General features: G+C 46.8%; 1 protein-coding gene across 1 annotated transcript; it reads right to left on the reverse strand.

Moving 5' to 3' along the window:
* Positions 1-569: 569 nt before the first annotated feature.
* Asf1b (anti-silencing function 1B histone chaperone) lies at positions 570-11,960 on the reverse strand. Its single transcript, XM_004872472.4, has 4 exons — positions 11,595-11,960; positions 5,943-6,058; positions 1,827-2,003; positions 570-1,486 (listed from the first exon to the last, which is right to left on the reverse strand). The coding sequence occupies exons 1-4, from the start codon at positions 11,701-11,703 to the stop codon at positions 1,280-1,282; spliced, it is 609 nt and encodes a 202-aa protein (XP_004872529.1). The 5' UTR covers positions 11,704-11,960; the 3' UTR covers positions 570-1,279.
* Between the last annotated feature and the right edge of the window lie 12,742 nt (positions 11,961-24,702).

Raw genomic sequence — 24,702 nt, forward strand, 5'->3', positions numbered from 1 at the left:
GCTCAGAGAAGCCGGCCATCCCCTCCTCCTCACGGAATTGCACAGCCCACACTACCCAGTAGCTATTTGCACTGTCTCCAGGTTGCCCACAGTGCAGTGATGGAGACTCGGGGCTTTTTGAGACACGGGGATGTGGCCCACCGGCCAAGCTGTACTGACTTTGGCTGGGGAGCTCCGGTCAGCTAAGTGAAAGCTAGTAAGTGTGGCTGTGTGTGTGTGTACTTCGATCAAGATATTATTCAGGGCCGGGGATTTAGCTCAATGGTTCTCCCACCTGCCCCGAAAACGTAAGGACCCGAGTTCCGTCCCCGGTACCAAAAAAAGAAAAAAAATTCTCTTCCTGTGGGTCACGGTCAAAGCCTGAAAAATCAGTGGGTATGCTATCTGCAGAACAGCTGGTTTAACTTCTGACAAAAGCCCTTCCCCAACCCTCAGCCTGGTATACAGCTGTACAACCCATGGAGACTGGATCACGGTACCAGTGAGGGGAGAAGGGCCAGCCACCCCTCAGGATGTGGTGAGGAGACAAAATGCCTCAGCCCACCTGAGACAAAAGCAGAAACAGGCAGTCTAGACGAAGTGCTTTTTATTTTTAAACCAACACTTTTAATATAAAAACACTTTAATATATAAACTAGTCACAACAGCTTCCATGTAGCAGAGGCAACCAAGATGCAGAGGTGGGGGGGGGCATACTGAGGGAAGGTTTTTGGGGTGCCAGATACTTCCCATGCCCAAAACCACTCTGTGGCCTCAGAGAGCAGTGGTCTGGGAATGGCAGGTGCCTCCCATGAGCCAGCTTCTCCCCAGGGCAGCCATTGTCTCAACACCCTAGGCAGTTTTCTAGGGGCTGCTGATTGGAAAGACCTAATGCTCCTCCTGGGAGGGCAGATTGTATCGGAGTCTGCCTCCTAACCAGATGCCTCACCTGTGACACCAGGAAGCCAGGGTATACCACTCAGATATTCAGGAAGGGACAGGAACGAGGGCCTTGCCAGGCTTCAACCAAAAATGCCTCAAGGCAGGGAGATGTAGGAAAAAAGTCTGGGTCCATGGCACTCATGGCAGGAGGAACTGATGGCACATGTGGAGAAGTGACACACGTCAGAGAGAATGAACAACCCAAGGGCCTGCTTCTTAGTGGAACTGAGATGATCTTGGGGGCTGGGCAGGGAGAGACTTGCTCATTCCCCGGGTGCATGTTTGAGAGCCTGAAGCAGTTGGTGGCCCTGAAGTCCTGGGCATGCCCCACACAGCTCTGCGAGGCCCGGGGACCCTATTAGATGCAGTCCATTGAGTTCTCAGGAAGGAGGCTGGGGATACAACCCTGGAGGACCAGGCCCTTGACTGGTGTGTAGCTGAGCGGGAGGCCACAGCCCAGTGTGGGATCCTGATTCTCAATGGCCTCCAGCCTGTCTTCCTGGTTGTCCCAGTTGATATGGAAGCGGGTCACACGGGGGTTTGAGGCCAAGATGTTCCGCTGGAGCTGGGACAGAAGAGCAATGTCAGTCCTTGTCACTGCCCTGTCATTACACCTGTAGAACCAGGATACCAAGTCCCTGCCTCAAGCCCAGAAAGGGCAAAAGTTGCTTATCCTGTCCTTAACCATGTGCACAACTCCAGGGACTGCTGTGCACCAGGGCCAGGAGCAGGGCAGCCTGGTCCTGACTCCCTAGGGGCCTATATGAGAAGCAAAGACTAATATTCTCTCCCCTGACACTATGGAAACACAGCATGATTTGAAAATGGCTTCCACTCTAATAGCTCACCCTCCCACTGCACAGGAATCGCCATCCTAGGCAGGAAGTGTGCATGAGGCAACCCACCTGGGAGAAGTCGGGTGTCAGGGGTGGGTTTTCCCGCAATTCTGGGTTTGGGTACTCATTGTTGACATAGTAGCCCACACGGATGAACTCCTGTCCACGGTAGGTGCAGGTGATGAGGACCACAGTCACACCTACGGCATCCGTCTCCGGGATGAGGCTTGGGTTGGGTGCGTCGGCCTGGAGGAGACACATCTGGGGCCTTAGCTATGATCATCAGCACAGAAATTCCCAAGCAACACATGCTTCCATAACAGGAAGTCTGCTCTGGGCTGTCAGGGGTTTTCAGTCAAAGGGGATTAGACAGAAGCAATCATAACCACGACTGTTAAAAGGTAAATGTGGACTGTGAGGCAGTGCACACCTGTAATGGGAGGCTGAGGCCAGAGGACTGGCATTAAGGCCAGCCTGGACTATACACCAAGACCTTATCTCAGAAAACCAAATCAAAACAAAAAAAGAAAAAAAGGAAAAGGTAAATGGGACAAAGAGGTATAGGGTGCCCAAGAAGAATGTAGCAAACAGAGTGGCGTTAAGATAATCTTGGTGGGGCACAGAGGCACACAACTGTAATCTCAGCCACTTGGGAGGCAGCCTGGGCCTTTTAATGAAACCCTGTCTCAAAATGTAAAAGGGCTGGAGATGTAGCTCAGCAGTCCCTGGGTTCAATCCCCAGTACCAGGAAAAGAAAATGGCAAGGCAGCCCTGGGCCAGCCCAGTGAAGGATTAGGAGAGTGCTGTCCAATGGGAGGTGAGAGCCCCTGGGTGCTGTGGTGGCCAGGGAGCTGTGACAGGAAGATGGCTGAGGCAGAGGTAGTGACACAGATGCAGCAGCAGCAGAGGACAGAAGTGCCCTGCACAGGACCAGCTACAAATGGTGTGGAATGAAACTGCTGCAAATGACAACACAGGGCATCCTACACACAACCATGACGCGTGTCAGACAGTAACAGCACAGAGTCACCCTGAATGCGGGCCCCGTGCAACTGCCCCCATGTCGAGTACTGGCAGGCTGGCTTTGAGCCGTGGAATGCGCTGGTGGACCAGGTAGGGGCATTAGACACAGTGGACATGGTCACTTGAGTTGGGAGTAGTGGCAGAGGAAGGGCAGCAAATGGACTGGAGACTACAGCTTCCATGGTCCTGGGGAACCTGGCAGGCTCGCTGGCTGCATTCCCAACAGGGCTGGCGATGCCAGGCTAGAGGGCATGAGCAGTGACGGCCCAGCCTCCTCGTGCATGGAGCTTGTGTCTGTGAAGTCACTTACAAACATTTATTTATGACCACAGAACCACTGCTTTTGTGGTCATTTGGAGACATGCAGAGCAGGGGAAAACCAGTTCCTCAATGCTCACGTTCCAACCAAATGCCAAACGAGAGAATATCCTGTCGCACTTTGTATGTGTGTGTATGCGGGGGGAGTTGAGGGTACTGGAGATTGAACCCAGGGTCTTCACACTGACTTACATCTTTAATTTTCTATTTTGAGACAGGGTCTTACTAAATTGTCCATGTGGGGCTTGAACTTTTCAGCCTCCAGCCTTGGCCTCCCAGAGTGCTGGGGTTTCAGGCATGTATCACCATGCTCAACTACATCCTGCCTTCTTGTTTCAGGGTTCTTACTGAGAGCAAGCAAAGATCCTTTTTTTTTGGTACCAGGGATTAAACTCGGGACCTTCCACTTTCGGGGCAGGCAGCAGAACCACTGAGCTAAATCCCCGGCCCAAGACCCTTTTGATAGTCTTAGTATCACTTTTTTGTGTGCTTTTTCTTGGTAAGTTTGTTCTTGGTAAGGCTGTTTCCAAAAGTGGTGATGTACAACTGTAATCCTGGCATTCTGGGAGGTTGAGGCAGGAGGATCACAAATTTGCACCCAGCCTGGGCAACGTAGCAAGACTATCCCAAAATAAAAACAGGCTGGAAATGTAGCTCAGTGCTAAGGCCTTGGGCTCAATCCTTAGTACCACAAAAACAAAACAAAAAAGATGGTTGGATGTGGTGGTGCACACCTGTCATTCCAGCACTTGGGAGGCTGAGGCAATAGGATCCTGAGTTTGGGGCCAGCCTAGGACACATAGTGAGTTCAAGGCCAGCTTGGAATACATAGCAAGACCCTGTCTCCAAAACCAAAGCAAAACAAAACAAAACAAAAGATTCCCAAGCACAGCACTGGAGTCCCTTATGGAGAAACTGCATGCTAGGTAAGCTTCCTTCAGTGAGTTACAGGGCCAGGGCTAAGTTCAATGGGAAGGAATCTACAATATACATCAAATGATGTGTCTGTTGTGGTTGGAGCTAACTCATTCCCAGAAGTCTCGTGTGTACAGAAGTAAGGGGGCTGGAGCACGGGTGTTGTGCTCTTTGGTGGACTGAGTTCATAGCTGAATGTGCTGTTAGGAGGCATTCCTGTCACAGGTGGTGAGCCACTGAGGTGTGCCTTTTTTTTTCTTTTTTTGAGACGGGGGTTCACTATGGAGCTCGGCCTGGACTGGAACTCACAGCGATCCTCCTGCCTCAACCTCCAGAGTGCTGGGATTTTAGGCATGTGTCATCATACCCAACCATCTTTTGTGTTTCGTTTTTGTGCTACTAAGAGGCTGTACCTCTTGGGCTCTTCCTGCCTGCTTTGTTCCTGCCTGCCCCGAGGTGAGCAGCTTTCCTCCACCAGGCCCTGCTGCCAGTAGCCAGCAAGCCATGGACTGAAATTCCGAAACCCTGAGCAAGACATCGCCTCCTCAAGTTGCAGGTGTCAGGAACTTTGTCCCAATGGCAGGAAAGCTGACCAATTCCTTATCTTTAAACAGAGACATACAAAACAGGCTGTGGATTGAGTGATCGACGAGAGGTGACTGCTTCTCCTTACGGGTTTGGTATTCACCAATTCAGTGTTCCTGGGGACTTCTCAACACAACACCCATGAGTGATGAGCATCGGCTATAAAGTAGTGGTTCCTTGTCACAGCTATGACAGGGATGTGTGAGCAAGGTCAGAAAGCTCCTGAGATGAGCTAATTTTTTTTTTGGTACTGGAGATCGAACTCGGGACCTTGCGCTTTTGAGGCAGGTGGCGGAACCACTGAGCTAAATCCCCGGCCCCTAAACTTTTTCTTTTTTGTGGTGCTAGGAGTGGAACCCAGGGCTTCAAGCATGCTAGGAAAGCACTCACCACTAAGTTATGTCCCCAGCTCTCTTTATTCTTTTTGAGACAGGGTCTCGCTATGTAGTTCAGACTGGCTTTAAACTCATTATATAGTCCAGGCTGGCCTCAAACTCAAGGCAATCCTCCTGCCTCAGCTTTCTGAGTGCTGGGATTACAGGTATGCCTGGCCTCCTCTTTATTCTTTATGTTGAGACAGGGTCTCCTTAAATTGGCCAGGCTGGCACTGGACTCCTAACTCTCCTGCCTCAGCCTCCTAGGATTACAGATATGTGCCATCACACTGGGCTGAACTTTCTTTCTTTGGGCCGGGGATTTAGCTCAGTGGTTCTGCCGCCTGCCTCAAAAGCGCAAGGACCCAAGTTCGATCCCCGGTACAAAAAAAAACCAAACAAAAACCTTTCTTTTTTTTTTTTTTGGTAGGTACCAGGGATTGAACTCAGGACCTTGTGCTTTCGAGGCAGGTGGCTGAACCACTGAGCTAAATCCTCGGCCCATTTCTTTCTTTTTTTTGAGACAGGGTCTCACTGTGCAGTTCAGGTTGCTTTCACTGTGTAGCCCAGACTGGCCTTGAACTCAGTGATCCTCCTGTTTCAGCCTCCTGAGTGCTGGGATGACAGGCATGCACCACCACACCAGGCCAATCTGAATTTCTGAGTGCTAAACTATACTGAGTGGTTTTGGGTAAAGGTGGATCTTTCTAGGCTGGGGATATAGCTCAGTGGTGGAGCATTTCCCTAGCAGGCACAGGACCCTGGGTTCCATCCACATCACCAAAGAATTAGAGAAAGGGGGAGTGATTGGGTGTGGTGGTGTGCATGCTTTTAATCCCAGCCCTCTGGAGGCTGAGGCAGGAAGACTGCAAGTTTCAGCCAGTCTGGGCTATGTAGTGAGACCCTGCCTCAAACAACACACACAGAGAAGGCTTCTAGAAATCAAGGGCTAAAGTGCCATCTTTCTTACCTGAAAGACAAACATATGTCTTCCTGCAGAGACAGGGCCGACCAACACAGAGTCCAGGATCTGATCAAACTCCTCACTCTCGGCCGAGCCCACATAAATGATCTTCCACTCCAGGTCTGCAGGGACATTGTGGGGAGGTTAAGGCACTGAAATCCCAACAGCAAGGAGATGGGGCCAGGGGCTTTTTGTGCTAGTTTGGACACATCCTGAGTTTGCGGAGGGAGCTGTGAACTGGGGGAGGGGCGCAGCTCCACTGGCAGAGGACATCTCTCCTGTGGGAGCCCAGCACTGGCTGGCGACCTTGGGGCTGGACCTCTAGGGAAGCTCAGGCCTCTCAGAGGCTGGTGTGAACTGTATGGCAGAAGCTGAATTAAGAGACATGTGACCCAGGCATGCTGTAGAGAAACAGTAGGGAGCTGGGCCACTCCGGGCCCTGCCCACTGGGTGCCGCTGGGATAGGAAGCAGCATCCTCTTTCACACACAGGGACCGGTGCCACTGAGCCGAGATCCCTCGACAACTGGGGCAGGGCAGGGCAGGGCGGCAGATTCCGATCCAGCAGGAGAGCCAGCTAGTCCCCAGGTCGCCCAAATGAGGCACCAAGTCATGCCTACTTATGGACACAAGGTGACAGGGGCTCAGCCAACACTCTAAGGGGCAGCCTCATAAACCTAACTCTGCCTCTCATCCAGGAAAGGGGCCAGCATGAGCATGCACAAAAGGGCCAGAGGAAGGGCTTGCGGGGACCCTCCTGTCAATTACAGATGCTCCCGGCCAATTGTATCACGGGCAAGGTCACGCTGGTACATGGAAGCTTGGCAGGAGATGCGGAACTTATTTTAGGTTCTTTGAAATTACACAACCCACGGCTCCAGCAGCTGGGGGAAGTTTCACAAGCTGTGATTTTCACAGGAAGTAAACTCTTGGAAGCTGCCCTGTCCCTGGGTCCAGCATCACACAAGCATCCAACATTGGAAGCACACTGATACTGGGCCACGACAGCAGAGGGCTGTCACCTGAGCCCCAAGCCCTTCCTCGATACACTGCTTCCTGTCCCTCTGAGGTTTCACCCAGGCCCTTCACTCAGGGACACTAAGTCTTGTGGGATGTGGGTGGCCATTTGGCTCACTGGGGTTTGGTCAAACCCCCAGTATTATGGATTTAGGTTAAAAGTAGTGACACAGTGGGGCATGGTGGTGCACACTTGTAATTCCAGCACTAGGGAGGCTGAGGCAGGAGGATCACCATGAGTTCCAGGCCAGCCTGGGCTACATAGTGAGAACCTATCTCAGAAAACCAAAACCCCAAACAATAACAAACCAAAAACACGTTGGCAAAACTAAACAAAGATCATGTGGATGCCAACAAAAGAGACAATGTACCAAGGAAAATGGGCCATGATGGCTCTTTCAACACCGACCAGAGGGAAGAGAATGAAATGAGAACTACAGACAAGCACCAATTCCAACGTTAGAGGAGCTGACAGATCAGGTACGGATGACAGAATGACTGAAAGTGGGCCTGCACGGGGCTGGGGATTTAGCTCCTGGCTCAAAAATGCAAGGTCAGGAGTTCAATCCCTGGTACCAAAAAAAAAATTAAAAAGGCCTGCAAACTGAAACTGTCTTAAGTTTGCTGAAGTGGCCTAAATGGAGATATATACAGGTTTTATTTCCTTTACTTTACAGCACTGGGGATTGAACTCAGGGCCTCATGCATGCCAGGCAAGTGCTCTACCTCTGAGCTACACACACCCCCTTAAAGAGTTTATTTCTGAATATATTTAACCTTCTGCATGGGTTCAGCCTGCCATGAATGGAAGAGATTTCAGAAAAAAATTATGTTTGGTATGGGAACACACGCCTGTAACTCCAGCTCCTCAGGGGGCTAAGGCTGGAGGACCACAAGTCTAAGGCTAGCCTGCAAAACTTAGCAAGACCTTTTTTCAAAATAAAGAATAAAAAGTGCTGGCTGGGAATGTACATCAGTGGTAGACTGCTTGCCGATCATGCATGAGGCTCTAGATTGATTTTCAGCACTGCAAAAACAAAAACAAGTTAAAATCAAACTCTTTGTGTTAACATGTATGGACTTTATCGCCACTCCCTAAACAATACACAGAATAATGATTTTCATAGCACATATATAGTATTAGGTACATAAGTCATGTGCAGGTGGTGTAGACTCACATGGAGGATGCTCCATGCGAGCACTGCAGCATTTTACAGAGACGTGAGCAGGTGTGGATTTTAGTACCTGAGAGGTCCTGGAACCCATCCTGAGAGAACTGTATTACCTCTCTCAAGACTGGATCCAGGACATCAGTCACTCACACAGCACAAATTCATGTTTACCAGACACAGAACACAACTACACACATGATGTGTGCACTAGCCTTTTTTGTCAAGGTAACTTGACTGTATTACATTTTGTCTGACAGACCCAATTTGTTAGGTACGAAATACACCTCCACTACATATGAAAACGAAATCCAAACCAACACCATGATTATAGAAACTGTCAAACACTCTGCCACTGAGCTATACTCCTCAGCCTGCTTGCTTTTTTTGTTTTGGTTTATTGAGACAGGGTCCCATTATGTAATTCAGGTTGGCCATGAACTCCTAGTGATCCTCCTGCCTCAGTCTCCCAAGTGCTGGAATTATAGTTGTGTAACACCACACCTGGGTCACTTTTTCTTTCTTTCTTTTTTTTTTCTTTCTTTCTTTCACATATCTAGTAGTCCTCTTTATTGTTTAGCACTCTGCTTTTGCTCATAACAACACAGACAAACCTAGCTCTCACTGGAGCACATTAGCTCTGGGTCAGAACATCTGACTTCTCTGACTTCCTCAGCTTGTGTCTGTTGAGTTTCTTAGCTAAATGGTGGTGGCGGTGGAGGGAACCACACCTAGTGTTTTAAATGTAGACCTGTGCCTCAGGACCAGATGCCAGGAGGAGGGCACAAGGGGGCTTAGGGCCACGGGAGGATGGGGTTACCTGAGTAGGAGTTGGGGGTTTTGTCAGCTCTTCAGTCAACAGTGGCAAGAGGAAGGCACCAAACAGATGCCCTGTACTTTGTGGAAAGGTCAGGAAGGAGAAAGCCAGCTGGCAGGTCCAGCAGGGAGAGCCCTAGGAATGGAACTAGAGCCTAGAACTTTAACCAGAGGTTCCTGAGGTGAAGCTTTCTTGGCTGGGTATAATGAACAATAGTACCCTATTCTTTTTTTTTTTGGAAATAGGGTCTCAGTAGACAGTTCAGGCTATCCTTAACTCACTAGCCTTTACCTTCCAGTGATTCTCTGGCCTCAGCCTCCTGAGTGCTGGAATTACAGGCCTGTGCCACCATGCCTGGCTGTCATTCTGCCTTTCGATGGTGAATTTTTCTGAGGTACTGGGGATTGAATCTAAGGCCTTTGCACTGAGCTGCACCTCCAGCCCTTGTTGAGACAGGGTCTGAGTTGCCCAGGCAGGATTTGAACTTGCGATCCTCCTAAAGTGCTGGGATTACAGGTGTGCACCACCATGCCAGGTGAGGGTGTCTTCATTTGGCAAGAAATTCTAGGGGCCAGGGATTTAGCTCAGTGGTTTCGTCGACTGCTGCGCAAGCGCAAGGACCCAAGTTCGATCCCCAGTACCAAAAAAAAAAAAGAAATTCTATGGTCATTCCTATTCATACTCCACCTCTAAAACAGGAAATGTTGGCTGGAGGTGTAGCTCAGTAGTAGGATCTGTGGCCCTGGGTTTGAGTTCCAGCACCAGAGGAGAAAAATTTTAAAAAAGTAAAAAATAAAATGCGTTCTTGCTTTCTCAGGATCAGAACAAAGATAAAAACCTGGTTTCTGAACTCATGAGACAAACTCTAGTGCCAATATATCTATAAACTGGCTGGGGTGCTTTGGCAAAATCACCATATCTACTAAAAAATGTCCAGAAGGTTGACTGGAGCCTTTCTGCTCTGATTCTATAAATAAGGAATAAAAGTACTAGGTTATGACCGTGCAACCATTTTTAAATGCAAGGAGCACAAACAGGCTGCCTGAAACCTGATCTCCTGCCATCTGGGAACTGTGAATCCCTTAACCTATTAGCTCCTTACATCTCAGCTTGGCTTTTAAATTAAATCTTATTCCACAGTGTCACTGGACACTTTATATATTTATTTACACCCTGCCTTGTTCCAGAAAGGATTTAACTCTGCTTATTCTATAGTTAGTCACAAGTAGATTTCTTAATTTAAAAGACTGAAAGAATGGGCGGGGATTTAGCTCAGTGGTGCCAGTGCTTGCTGTGCAAGCGCAAGGTCCTGAGTTTGAGCCACCATACCAAAAAAAAAAAAAAGACTGAGAGAAACCAGGCAGCACTCATCACTGGCCCACCCCTGGTCCACACTAATCCAAGCAGCCAGCTTTGGCAGCAACCATTCCTCCGCTAACCGGGAGCCGTAGTTAGCACATCCCAGCTTTAGATTTCCACCTCCTCAGCTGCTATCTCTTATGTTTCAGCCACCAATCCAATCTAATGCAGTACTTCCTCATGAAAGCAGGCCTAGCCTTGGAGTGGTGCCAGAAGTTCCTCAGGTGACCTTGGATTTTAAAGGTGTGAAGACTTTTCTTTGAAGGCCTTTTGCTCCTTCTGACTCCTGTCCTCTGAGATGACAGCCATGACCACCCAGCACTGAGGAATAAGTCCCTCTGTGAAAGCACTTTGGGAAAGACACACAGCTGGCCGCAACCTCTTAGCTGACTGTTTGAAACTAGATCGTGACACAGCTCAGCCCAGTCTACCCGCTGCCCAGGCTAGGTCAGCCCATCAAAGTGAGGGAGGTTTGCGTGCAGTTAAGTGAGTTGTAGCCAATGGAAGACTTCGGGAACCGGCAGATGCTCAACTGGCTATGCCACCACTCAGACTTAGGTGTGATCCCTACACACACAGCCGAGGAGGTGGGGAGCTAACCGGAAATGGGGAGACCGAGTCACTCTCCAGGACCGGAGCTACAAGCCCTGCCACCCCTCCCCAGGGTGGGGGGGTCAAGAGTGTGTGGGGTGGGGGACAGACTAAAGAGGGGGCCAGGTCCCCGGTGCGTGCATTAGGCAGATAGCTGCAGCAGTTAGGCGGGACAGCACTGCAGTTGGCTTAGGTATTAGGTGGGTAGGGAGGGGATGGCTGGGGTCAAACAGGGAGATGGGGTGAATGCCATAGGGATGAGAGGTTTTCAGAGAGAAAATGAGGGAATCCGCAAGGGAGCTGGAGCCTCCTACCCTAGGGAAAAAGAGACAAGAATGTCTCATCACAAGGGAAGAGAGAATGCACGGGAAGTGTCCAGGAGAAAACCGGGCGCCGGCGGGTGGCTGGGACTGGGGTCCTGCCACCGGGAAGGCGGGATCGCTTAGGGTCTGCCGGGCCAAAGGAGGTGAAAGGTTCTCTACAGAGGAAGCAGATGCTTAGCAGATGCGAGTAAGTGAGGATGCAGGGGCTCCCCGGGAAAGCCAGTGACTGTATTTGGGGGCGGTCTCCGGGGGGATGGGAGTGTGGCCTCTAAGGCAGGTCGCGCGGACTGACGGAAGCAGGAAGAGAGGATGTCCCGGGGAGATCGGTTGGCCACTGCGACGCTCTCTACCGGGAGAGGCGTCTCCGCGGAGGCCTAGCTCACCGTCCGTCAGGGCCTCACTGCACTCGAAGCTGATCTCGAACCGGAAGGGGCTGTGAAAAGGACTCGGGTTCTCCAGCACCGCCACGTTCAGCACCGACACCTTGGCCATCGCCTCGCCGGGCCGCGGCTGCAGCTGCGGCGGGGCCCACGTCTGCGTCCGGTGACGGCAGGGGCGGGGAAGACAGAAGGGATCAGCAAGGTAGCGTCCCTGAGGAGACGCTGCCGCAGTCTTTCACCGCCGACAAAACTGCGCACCTCGTCCCCGCGCCGCCTTCAAATAGCCGGTCCCGCTCTCCGGCCAATGACCGCCAACGTTCCCGGGCGGCGCGAGCATCCTATCAGCCAATCCTGAAGCGCGGGGCCGAGCGCGCCCAGACTCTGCAGACCAATTAGAGAAGCTCCCTCTTTACGTCGTGCGAGAGAGGCGGGACTATCTCTAGGCTCTTAGCGTGTACGTCAGGAGCCAATCCCTAGCGTCTCCGACTCGGAAGTCCAGGACAGGGGTGGGCGGAGTCAAAGCGCGGAAAGTCTCTTGGCCAATTCCAAGGGTTCCCGCACCGGCATGGCCCGCCTTTCTCCCCGCCCTCCCGGGAGGTGCTTCCCGCAGAGAGCAGCTCCGCTAACTGCCGAGCGGTGGCGCAGAGCGCTCGCTGAAGAGGGCAGGAAGGGAGGTACCCACGGTGATTGGCAAGGGACATCGGGGCGGGGATAAAGTGGGTTTCTGATAGATGATTGGCTTGATTGGCTTCGGGCGAGGAAGGCTTGACTAGCGATTCGCCAAAGAGGAGCGGAAGTTGTGCGTCAGTGGGGTGGGTGTGAGGAGGAAGGAGGAGGGTTGGCGCCCTGGGAGTCAGGCGGCCGGTGAGAATCGCTGGGAACCTCCCGGCGTGATGCTGGAGTCCCACGAGCCCGTCGTGAACGTTGTGAACGTTTATCTGTCCGCAGAAGGTGGACGGAGCAGCGAGGTTGGTTCGAACCCCGCTGTGGTCCGGTCGGGGGACTTCGCGAGGTTTCACGTGGCCGGTGCCGAAGTAAGAGTTGGAGTACGGGGCACCGGGGTTCGAGTCCTGGCCCTGCCCCTGAGTCTGGAAACCGCCCAGTGGAAAACACTCAGAGCCACACACCTGGCATTATAGTTGTTGGTAATCACATTGGTATTTTTTTTCTGGGGGGGCGCCTTTTTTTTTTATATCGCGGATCGAACTCAAGACCTTGGGTTTGCAAGGCAAGCGTGGCACCACTGAGCTAAATTCCTGGCCCAAGGATCAGCATTTTAAAAAGTAAAGAGCCGGGTATTGTGGCACATGCCGGTAATCCCAGCACTCAGGAGGCTGAGGCAAAAAAACCAAAAGAAATAAAAATGTAAAGAGCCAGGCATGATACTGTATGCCTATAATCTCAGTACTAGGGAGACTGAGGCAGGAGGATCACTGAGTTTAAGGCCAGCCTGAGCTTCGTAGGGAGACCCTGGCTCAAAAAACTAACAAAGTAGGCCGGTGATTTAGCTCAGTGGTTTCGCAGCCTGCTGTGCAAGCACAAGGACCCAAGTTCGATCCCCGGTACCAAAAAAACCACAAAACCCTAACAAAGTAATAGTTGGCTGCACACATCTGTCACCTAGCACTCTTGAGAGGCTGAGGCAGAAGGATTGAAAGTTGGAGCACAACCTGGACAATTTAGTGATTTAGTGAGACCCTGTCTCAAAAATTAAAAAGAGATGAGGATGTAGTTCAGTACAAAGGCCCAGAGTTCAATCCCCAGTACTAAAAAACAAAAATCCTCAAAATAAAAAACCCGAGATATTTTATATCCTTTTCCCCAGTGGGAAGTCTTCCAGATCCTGCATAATCTATGATTGTGCATATAAATCTCCACCTTTTTTTTTGGTACCAGGGATCAAACTCGGGACCTTGCACTTGCAAGGCAGGCAGGTACCACTGAGCCAAATCCCTGGCTCTCCACTTTCATTTTTTAACAAAATTTTTTGAGACAGGTTCTCGCTATAGAGTCCAGGCTGGCTTCAAAGTCATGGAGCTCCACCTACCTCAGCCTCCCAAGTGCTGGGCATCACAGGTGGGTGCCACCTGTGTGCATTTTGCCCAGCTAGAATCTCCACTTTCATTGGAAATAGTTGACCTGGTTTCTTAGGCTTCCGAAAATCTGCAGTTGAAAATGTCAGCTGTTGCAAGTATGTTCCCAATACATGAGCTCAAGTCGCACACAGGTTTTTTACAGTTTGAATTTGAATTAAATACAATTGAAAATTCCATTTTTTCAGTGGCATTTAATTAGAATGAAGTACAATTGAAAGTCCCATTTTACTGTTGTACTAGCCTCAGCCACAAGCCCCTATGACAAGTGGCTACTGTGTTGTGGGAGGGAAGATAGGAAACATATAGTCAGGTCACACCCAGGATGAGAACTCTGCCCACAGAGTTCTGCCTACACACTGTTTCCTATTAGCCACTCAGCCCCAACTTCAAACTAGCTGAAGTAACCTCTTTTCTGTACAGATTTATCAGGCAACTCCCAGTGTAAAGCCTTTGCCCAAGTCCTTCCAGTGTGATGCCGTACACCTGTCGTCCTAGCACTTGGGAGACTGAGGCAGGAAGATCTCCATGAGTTCAAGGCCTTGTGAGTTCAAAGCCAGCCTGGACTGCATAGCAAGACCCTGTTTCAAAAAGGCACAGATGGAAACTTCTTGCAGCTCTTGGCATGGCTGCTGCCTTGTCATTTGGCCTCTCTGTTCCAAGATCCCATTCTCAGCCTTCCTCTGGGTCCCCCTGAGCCCTGTCCTGATCTGAGCCACCCTGTCTCTCACCTGGTCACCTCTGTGGCTTTACTAGTTTTAAGACCTTTCTGTGCCAGGCATTTTTTTTTTTTTTTTTGTATTTACATTTCTCATTAAGTTTAAAAGACTTTCAGCTGTTAAAAAAATCTTTTTCTTTTGCAATAGGCTGAAAGAAAATTCACATTTATAATTGGCTTGATTTCTTAGCAATCTTAGACATACTTGGAAATTTTTGTGATCAAGGCAATCTATTCTCAAGTAGGATTTGACTATGAGTATTAAATTTAATGATGAATGAAATTGTCATAGTATGTTTTTTAGACATTTAAACATTCATTCTAACCAGGTGTGGTGGTACACACCTGTGATGGCAGCCTCAGGAGGCTGAGGCAGGAGGGTCTCTGAGTTTGAGGCCAGACTGAGCTACATAGACCCTATCTTTAAAAAACAAAACAAGGGACCAGGGATTTAGCTTAGTGGTTCTACCGCCTGCCACGAAAGTGCAAGGTCCCGAGTTCAATCTCCGGTACTAAGAAAACAAAACCAAACCTATAATCCCAGCACTAGGGAAGCTGAGGCAGAAGGATCTCCGTGAGTTCAAGGCCAGCCTGGGGTACATAGCAAGACCCTGGCTCAGCTCCCCCCCACCAAATTATTCATTGTAACTTTGTAGTTTTCCTTTTGCATTATGGAATTTCCCCCCCTTTATCCCCAGCTCCAGCCTTTTATACCACCAGAAAAGTTTATCAGCCCAAGCATTCTATGTTTGGTACTGTCCATAGTGCATTCTTCATACAACTAGCTAAAATCTTCAGTTGTAAACCAGTCATGTCATTACTCTGCTTAAAACCTTCAAGGCTTATCCTACTTAGGAAATCTAAGATCTTTACTGTGGCTTGGAGGCCCTGCTTGGTGGCCTTGGCTCACCTCTCAGCCCTGGTTTTGTCTCCTCCTTCTGTCACCACTCAGCCCTGCTGTCCTTACCTCCACTCTATCAGCACACAGGTTCCTTCCTGCTGCAGAGCTTTGCAGCTGCTGTCCCTTCTGCCTAGAATGTCCCTTCCCTCCCTCATGGTTCAGCTCACATGTCCCTCTCATAGAGGCCATTCCAGGTGACCATGTTTCTTTATAGTTTTTTTCAGACAAAGTTTTCTGTGTAGCCCAAGCTGGCCTGAACTTGTGATCCTCCTGCTTCAGCCTCCTGAGTGCTGGGATGGCAGGTGTGCACCACCATGCCTAGCTAGTATTACTGTTCTTAAGTACTGCTGGAGGTATGTGTGTCCACTAGAAGGCACAAGGAACACCATAGCCAGATACCCCTTTACTCATTGCCAGGTTAAGAGGAAAAACATTAGGGTACTGTTATAGGGTTTCATCTATCCCTATATCAAAGCCCTTTCTCTCCACTTTTCCTCATGTGTAACTCCCAACTTAGCGTTGGCTTTGGTGTGTGTATTGTATATCTCTTATATGTGTGTGTTATGGCTTGTATTTATGTGTGTTTTGTTGGGTTTTTTTTGGTACCGGGGATCAAACTCGGGACCTTACGCTTGCGAGGCAGGCGCCAGAACCACTGAGCTAAATCTTGTATTTAGATGTCCCATTTCCTAGCCCCAAGCCTCATGCACTCACAGGTGGGGCTTTTTGCAGATGGCTGCATTTAGGGAGTATGAATATGGATTAAGGGTGTAATAACTAAATCAGTCCACTGATTGGTTTAGCATTGTTGTGGGTGTGGGTGGCACCACCCAATAGGCTTGTAGCCTGGATGGGATAAAAGGGAAAGTGGAGCTCACTGCTTCCTGCCTCCTCCCCTCCCTGCCATGGACTATTTCTCCTCTGATACCCTTCTGCCATGCTGCCCCACATTGGAGGCCAACTATGGACTGAAGCCTCTACAAACTGTGAGCCAAAATAAACCTTTCCTTCTTTAACCTGTGGGTGTCAAGTATTTTGTCCCAGCAATGAGGAAAGTAACTAAGGGGATGTCTTCAGATAATGCATGGTATTGTTGGCTGCATCCTGTAATTTTATGTAAATGATGTTGGTGCCCACAAGGCTGAACACAGCAGGCCTGAAGCTGCTCTTTAAAGGCCTGTGTTCAAGGTTGGCCCAGCCTGCTATCTGGGGTCTCAGATTTCAGCAGCGTCCCTGCCATTCTCTGGCAGCACCTCCCCTAAACTGGTTGTACAGACCCTGTGGTTTCTCTTGACTCCTGTGTTCCTTCTGGAATCAAGTTTTGGTGCACAGTCAGCCCTAATAAATACCCTGGCCGCTGAGCCGCTAATGGCCTTCCTCCTCTATTTCCTACATCCTGCAGGGCTCCACGAAGGAGGACTAGGGGACACTAGTGCCTGGTGTCCCTCAGACTTCAGCCCACCCACCCTCTGTGCTGAAATAAACAGAAGCTGTGCATGTGCCTGAGCCCTTCTAATCAGCCACACAGCTCAGGGTGGTCTTGGTGACCATGGTCGTCTTGGGGAGCCCTGATGTGCTGTGATACTGGCTTCATTCTGATAGGGGTGGTTCTAGGGTGAGGCAGGCAACACACTGGGGATCAAAATTTAAGGAGGTGCTGCCAGGCTTGGTGGTGCATGCCTGCAACCCCAGCACTCAGGAGGCTGAGGCAGGAAGGTTGCTGCAGGTTTGAGGCCAACCTAAACTGCTAAGGCTGTGCTTACTCAGGCTCATATTTGTGTGCCCCTGAGGCCTATTTTTACTCTTGCCTCTTGCTTAGCTTCACCCCTGCCCCAGCCCTCCTCTCTGAAACTTTCTTTTTCCATCCAGTGTTAATACCTTTTGAGATTGAGCTATATCGAAACAGGTATGTAGCTCTAATTCATTTATGTTCAACACTTCATTAGCTGTCTGGTAAGGTGGCCACAGCTGACTAGATTAAAATTAGACAAAAGTAACATGAAAGCTTTGAGCTGGGTGCGATAGTGCAATGCTTGTGATCCCAGCTGCTCCATGCAGCCAAGGGAGGAGGGCCCAAGGTGGAGGGCAGCTGGGGCAACTCAGGGAGATCCTGTCTCGAGCAAACACAGAATCCCATCCCCAGTTCCACCTGCCACCTGTGCATGCTCAGAGGCTGGCTGAGCTGGTGGCTGCCACGTTGGGCTGCAGGATAAGAACATTCCCGTTGCCACAGATGTTCTGTGGACACTGCTCACTTATCCCCACCACTTGGCTTTATATTTAGGGTGTTTTCAGTTCTCTGTCATTGCACATCATGCTGCCGTGTACATCGTGGTATTCGTCCCATTGCGTAGGTGTGAAGGAGTTTTGGACTCGGTCTTGCTGTGTAGTCTAGGCTGGGCTAAAACTCATGGCAGTCTTCCTGCCTCAGCTTCCTGAGTCCTGGGATGACAGGTGTATGTTAGCATGCCCAGTGGGAGTACTTACTTTTCTTTTTTTTTGAAGCAAAACATTTATTGGTACATTTTAGATTATATATAACAATAACACTCATCATAGGGAATTTGCATCTGTACATGATATACCCTTCCTCTTCTTTTTTTCCCATTTCCCCTTTCCCTTAACTCCCCCTCCCTTTCCTATGTACAAAAGCTTTGTTTCCATCTTTTCCTTCTACTTTTTTTCTTGTCCCTTCCTTTCCCCCTTCTCTCTTGTTCCCCTTCCCATTTGAATATTTTCTTTCCATTTCCAAATATCTATTATGCATTTTAGTCCTTATTTCCACTTCTGGTTTCTCACACAAGAGAAACAGTGCGGTCTTTAAACATATGTATCCAATTTATTTCACTTAAGTGTGGTCTCAAGGTCCATCCATTTCGCTATAAATGTCTCAAGCTCATCCTTTATCTTCTTTATGAGAGAATAGTACTCCATTGTATAAAAAACCCACATCTTTATCCATTTGTCAGTTGGTGGGCATTTGGGCTGATTCCAAGATTTAGCTATTACAAACTGTGCCGCTATAAACATAGGTGTGACTATATCACTGTGCTATGATGCTTTTAATTTTTTTGGGAAGATACCAAGAAGGAAAATAGCTGGGTTGAATGGAACCTCTAGTTTTAGTTTTTTGAGGAATCTCTACACTGATTTCCACAGTGGTTGCACCAGTTCACACTCCCACCAGCAGTGGAGAGGGGTTCCTTTTTCCCCACAGCCCCAACAGCGTTTGTTATTGGTTGATTTCTTGCTAACAGCCATTCTTTCTGGAGTGAGATGGAATCTGAGTGTTGTTTTAATTTGCATCTCTTAAATGACCAGTGATATTGAATATTTTTTCATATATTTATTTGCTGTTTCTACTTCTTTGTATAAGAAGTGTGTATTCATTTCAGACACCCATTTTTGAATTGGGTCTTTAAATTTGAGAGGCCTGATTTTTTTTTTTCTTTATATATTCTAGATAGTAGTCCTTTGTCTGAAGAGCAGTTGGCAAAATTTTTTTCCCACACTGTGGGTTGTCTTGTCACTCTTGGTGGTTTTTCTTGCTGTCCAAAAGCTTTTTGTTTTTGGTACCGGGGATCGAACTCCGGTCCTTGGGTTCGCAAGGCAGAGGACAGAACCACTGAGCTAAATCCCCGGCCCCTCAAAAGCTTTTTTTTTTTGGTACCAGAGATCAAACTCGGGTCCTTGCACCTGCGCAGCAGGCGCCCAAACCACTGAGCTAAATCTCCGGCCCCTCAAAAGCTTTTTAATAAGATGAGATCGCAGGTGTTGATTCTTTGTGATAGTTCCTGTGCAATCGGGGTTTTGTTCATAAAGTCTACTATACCACTATCTTTGAGAGTTCTACCTATTCTATCTTCCAGCAGATTAAATGTTTCTGTTTCAATATTCAGATCTTTGATCCATTTCAATTTTACGTTAGTGTATGGTGATATACATGGGTCTGGTTTCAATCTTTGGCATGTGGAAAGCCGGTTTTTCCAGCACCATTTATTAAAGAGGCTGTCTTTCAGTGAAGGTGTTTTGCTCCTTTGTTAAAGATAAGGTGCTTGAGTGTGTCTACAGTTGTTTCTGCATCTTCTAATCTGTTCCATTGATCCTCAGGTCTGTTTTTTTGTTTTTGTTTTTGCCAGTACTATGCTGTTTTTTTGTTTGCTTTTTTATTTTTTGGTACCAGGGACCGAACTCAGGACCTTGCACTTGCTAGGCAAGCGTGGTACCACTGAGCTAAATCCCCGTCCCACTATGCTGTTTTTATCACAGTAGCTTTGTAGTATAATTTCAAATCAGGATTGTGATGCCCCCTGCCTTGCCTTTGTTGCCCAGCATTGCCTTTACTATTCTGGTCCCAAATGAATTTTAGGAGTATTTTTTCTATCTTTTGTTTTGGTACCTGGGATTGAACTCAGGACCTTGTGCTTGTAAGGCAGGCACGGGGCCACTGAGCTAAATCCCTAGCCCTGTTGTTGGAATTTTGATTGGACTTGCATTAAATTTGTATAATAACTTTGGAAATATGGCCATTTTTACTATATTGATTGTTCCTACCCAAGAACAAGGGATATCTTTCCATTTTCTGATAGCCTCTTTGATGTCTTTTTTCAGAGTACTGTAGTTTTCTTTTTTCTTTTTTTTTTTTTTTTTTGGTACCAGGGATTGAACTCAGGTCCCTGCGCTTGCGCAGCAGGCAGCAAAACCACTGAGCTAAATCCCCGGCCCTGTACTGTAGTTTTCAACGTAGAGGTCTTTTACTTCATTGGATTGATTCCTAGGTATTTCTTTTTTTAAAATTTATAAGCAGGATAATAATGTATGGGAGTCTATTGCTTTTCTTTTACACTATTTTTATGTAATAAAAATGATAAAACATCTGAGTGCCTTAGACTGGAATTGAACACTTTTCCCATTTAAATTAATGGAAATGCACATTTTTCCTTTTTTTTTTTTTTTTTTTGTACTGGGGATCGAATTCAGGACCTTGCGCTTGCGAGGCAGGTGGTGGAACCACTGAGCTAAATCCCCGGCCCGAAATGCATGTTTTTCATTTGATAACTTCCCTAGGCACAATTTTAGGACTGAATTAAGGCTACAACATAGGAGATGAGGTATTTCATAATCTTACAGGCTTTCACAGCTTTCCAGTCTTCTGTGCTTGTTCATTTTCCAATTCCCATCACCTGCTGCTCTTCTAATTTGTCACCTTTATCTATCTGATATCTTACAAGTATTCAATAATCTGTGTTAGAAATGTGACTTTGCAAGTAACAGAAAAGACAACATGCTGTGATATAAGACTCCAGCCCATAAAACAAAAAGGTAGTACAGGGTTTGTGCAGTGCTTGAGTAAGTATGTCCTAAAGAAGCAGACTCCTTTTGTTTTTCTGCTACATCTTTCTTAGAACAGTCCTTAAGGTCTCAAGATGGCTGTTGTATATCCAGGTATGCCATTTCTGTTCCAGCCATTAAGTAGGGGAAAGGTAAAGGGCGCACACTTTTCCATCCTTTCTTGGTGTCCCTTGGTGCTTTGTTCTATAGCTCATTGATCAGGACTTTTTCTTCCTGTCATCCTTGTAAGGGAGCTGGGGTACTGTGTACTTTGGTTTAAATTTAGCCTCTGTGGGCCAGGGATTTAGCTCACTGGTTCTGCCGCCTGTCTCGCAAGTGCAAGGTCCCGAGTTTGATCCCTGGTACCAAAAAAAAAAAAAAATTTGGCCTCTGCGAAGAAAGGGAGAGGTGGTTGGAATAGATACTGAGTGAGCTTCCTAAAGTATTTGTCACAGTGTGTTTAACTTTTCTGTTTGATCAACAGATAGCCCTAGCACATTTTAAATTCTTTTTTCTCTTCCTTCCTATAATTACTTTTCTGGTGGGTGAGGGTGATCCTGAGAAACACTTATGTTTAGGTATTTCTTTTTTTCTTTTTCTTTTTTTTCTTTTTTTGGTACCTGGGATCAAACTCAGGTCCTTCCGCTTGCCAGGCAGGCGGCGGTATTTCATTTCTTTTAATGCTATTGTGAAAGGCGTTGTTTCCCTAATTTCTCTCTCAGTGAGTTTCTTATTCGAGTATAGCGAGGCTATTGAGTTTTGAGTATTGACTTTGTATCCAGCTGTGCTACTGAATTTGGTTATTAAATCTACATGTCTCTTGGTGGAGCTTTTGGGGTCTTCTATGTAGAGTATCATGCTGTCCGCAAATAATGATAATTTAACTTCTTCCTTTCTATCCTTATTCCTTTTCTTTCTCTTGTCTAATTCCTCTGGCTAATGTTTCTAGAACTATATTTAACAAGAGTGGTGGCAGTGGATACCCTTGCCTTGTACCTGATTTTAGAGTGAAAGTTTTCAGTTTCTGTTCATTAAGTATAAAGTTGGCTGTTGGTTTGTCATAGATGGCTTTTATCAGATTGAGATAAAGACTATTCCAATTTTCTGTAGTTTTTATTACGAATGGGTGTTGGACCTTGTAAAATGCTTTTTCTGCATCTATTGAGAGGATCATATGGTTTTTGTCCTTGGGTCTGTTAATATAGTGTATTAATTACATTTATTGATTTGTATATATTGAACCATCCCTGTACCTGGGATGAATCCTACTTGGTCATGGTGCATAACCTTCTTGATGACTTGCTGCATATTTTTTGCCAGTATCTTATTGAGGATTTTGGAGTGGCCTGTAGTTCTCTTTTTTGGTTGGATCCTGCTCTGATTTTGATATCAGGGTAAGGCTTGCTTCCCAGAATGAATTTGGGAGTATTGCTTCCCTTTCAATTTCATTAGAGTGTGAGAAGTAGCAGCATTAGGTCTTCTCTAAATTTCTTACAGAATTCAGCAGTGAATCATTTAGGGCCTGGGCTTTTCTTTGTTGGTAAGTTTTTAATTACATCTTCAATTTCATTGGCTGATATTGGTTTATTTAGAATTTTTATATCTTCTTGATTCAGTTTTGGTAATTCATGTGTATCTAGGAATTTGTCCCTTTCTTGTATGTTTTCCATCCTATTAGAATACAAGTTCTCAAAATAGATATCGATGATCTTCTGGATTTCTGCAGGATCTGTTGTGATTTCACCCTTTTCATTCCTAATTGCATAGATTTGAGTCTTTGCTTTTTTGGATAAGGTTGGCTAAGGGTTTGTCAATTTTATTTAATCTTTCAACAAACCAACTCCTTGATTCATTGATTCTTTGTATTTTTTTTTAGTCTCCATTGCATTAATTTCTGCTCTGATTTTTATAATTTCCTCCCTTGTACAAGCTTTGGGCTTGACTTATTCTTCTTTTTCTAGAAGCTGGAGGTTCAACGTTAGGCTGTTTGAGCCTGCTGTGTTTTTCTGATGTGGGAATTCACCGCTATAAATTTCCCTGGTAGGCCTGCTTTCATTGGGTCCCATAAGTTCCAGTGTGTTACAGTGGCATGATCATTTAATTGTAGAAACTGTCTGATTTCTTCTTTAATTTCGTCTGTGACCCATTGGTTGTTCAGAGGGTGTTATTTAATTTCCATGTGTTCATGAAGTTCTTGTGGTTTCTTTTGCCATTGATTTCCAATTTCATTGCACTATAGTCTGATAATATGCACAGGATAATTTCACTTCCTTTACATTTTACTTAAGCATGTTCTATGTAGGCTAGTATGTGTTCTGTTTTAGAGACTGACCCATGTGCAGCTGAGAAGAATGTATATTCTGTTGGGGGTGCAACACTCTGTAGACATCTTCTAAGCCCATTTTGTTCAACAGTTTGGTTCAATTCTCATATTTCATTGTTTGTTTGTTTGTTTTTGTACCAGGGATCGAACTTGGGACCTTGTGCTTGCGAGCCAGTTGCCAGAACCACTGAGCTAAATTCCCGGCTGACTCATATTTCATTGTTGATTTTTTTCTAGTTGATCTGTTTGTGACAGTGGCGTATTGAGGTCCCCCATTACAACTCTTTAGTGCTTGTTTGATTTTTCATGTCTGTTAATAGTCATTTTATATAGTTGGGTGTTCTTGTATGGTGCACATATATGTATGATTGTTATCTCTTCCTCTTGGATTGTTCCCTTTATAAAGATGTAGTGACATTCTTTGTCTCTCTTAATCAGTCTTGGCTTGAAATCCACTTTGTCTGCAAATAGAATAGCTATCCCTGCTTTTTTCGGGGTTCCTGTTGCATGGATTATTGTTTTTCATCCTTTGACTTTGTCTATGAGTTTCTTTTTGAATTAAATGTGTTTCTTATATGCAGTGTATTGTTGAATCTAGCTGCTTTTATTTCTTTTTTTCTTCTGGTAGGGGGTTACCAGGGATCAAACTCAGGACCTTATGCTTTCGAGGCAGGTGGTGGCACCATTGAGCTAAATCCCTGGCCCTGGATCTTGCTTCTTGATCCATTCTGCCAGTCTGTTTCTTTTGATTGGTGAATTGAAACCATTAACACTGATGGTTATAACTGATATGTATTGGCTTATCCGTGTCATACTGTTTTCCTGTTGCTGGCTTCCTTCATTCCTATTCTGTTTAATTTCTTGCCTTGCCTGGTAGATTCATTCTGTTGGGGTTCATGGAGTTGTAATCCTTGTTATCTCTTTCTAGAATATCCTTCAGAACATTTTGGAGCACTGATTGGGTGGTCATGAATTTCTTCAGGAATTCTTTGTCATGGAAGTATTTTATTTCTCCATCAATTTCTTTTCTTTGATCATGTTTTTTTGAGACAGGGTCTCACTATGTAGTCCAGGCTGGCCTTGAACTCACTATGTAGCCAAGGGTGGCCTCAAACTTGCAGTGATCCTCCTGCCTCAGCCTCCCATGTGCTAGGATTACAGACATGCACCACCACATCCGGCTCTTCATCAATTTTGAAAGATAGTTTTTTGCGGTACATCAGTCTGGGTTGGAGGTTATTTTCCTTTAGGGCTTGAAATACATTACTCAAAGCTCTCCTTGACTTGAAGGTTTGTGTTGAGGAGTCTGATGTGGTTTGGATGGACTTTCCTTTATTGGTGATTTGTTTCTTTTCTCTCACAGCTTTTGATATTCTGTTCTTTTGTTGAGTTTCTGGAATCTTGAATATAATTTGCCTTGGGGAGGATTTTTTTTTTTATCATGACTAGTTCTATATGCCTCACTTATCTGTACATCAAATTATTTTTTCTTGTTTGAGAAGTTTTCTGCCATTACTGCTGTAGACAGGTTTTTTATGTCAATTGCACTATCTCCTGCTGTTTCCTTGACTCTGATCAATCTTATGTTATTCTTCTTTGCATCATCTAGCAGCAGGTGCTGGACTGATTTCTTGTCCCTTGCTTTTTTTTTGGTACAGGAATTGAGCTCAGGGCTTTGCACTTGCCAGGCAGGTGCTGCACCTGGCCCCCCTTGCTATTTCTTAAGAGATCTCTCTTTTCATGAT

Source organism: Heterocephalus glaber, unplaced genomic scaffold (genome assembly GCF_053883595.1).
Source record: "Heterocephalus glaber isolate CG9 unplaced genomic scaffold, H.glaber_assembly_v1.0 deba00001760, whole genome shotgun sequence".
In the NCBI taxonomy this organism is placed as follows: Eukaryota; Metazoa; Chordata; class Mammalia; order Rodentia; family Bathyergidae; genus Heterocephalus; species Heterocephalus glaber.

Coding starts and splice junctions, on each gene's coding strand:
- Asf1b (XM_004872472.4), bottom strand. CDS start 11,703: ATGGCCAAGGTGTCGGTGCTGAACGTGGCGGTGCTGGAGAACCCGAGT. Junction 2,004..5,942: donor GACATATGTTTGTCTTTCAG/GTAAGAAAGATG, acceptor TGTCTCCTCCAG/GCCGACGCACCCAACCCAAG. Junction 1,487..1,826: donor TGACACCCGACTTCTCCCAG/GTGGGTTGCCTC, acceptor CTTCTGTCCCAG/CTCCAGCGGAACATCTTGGC.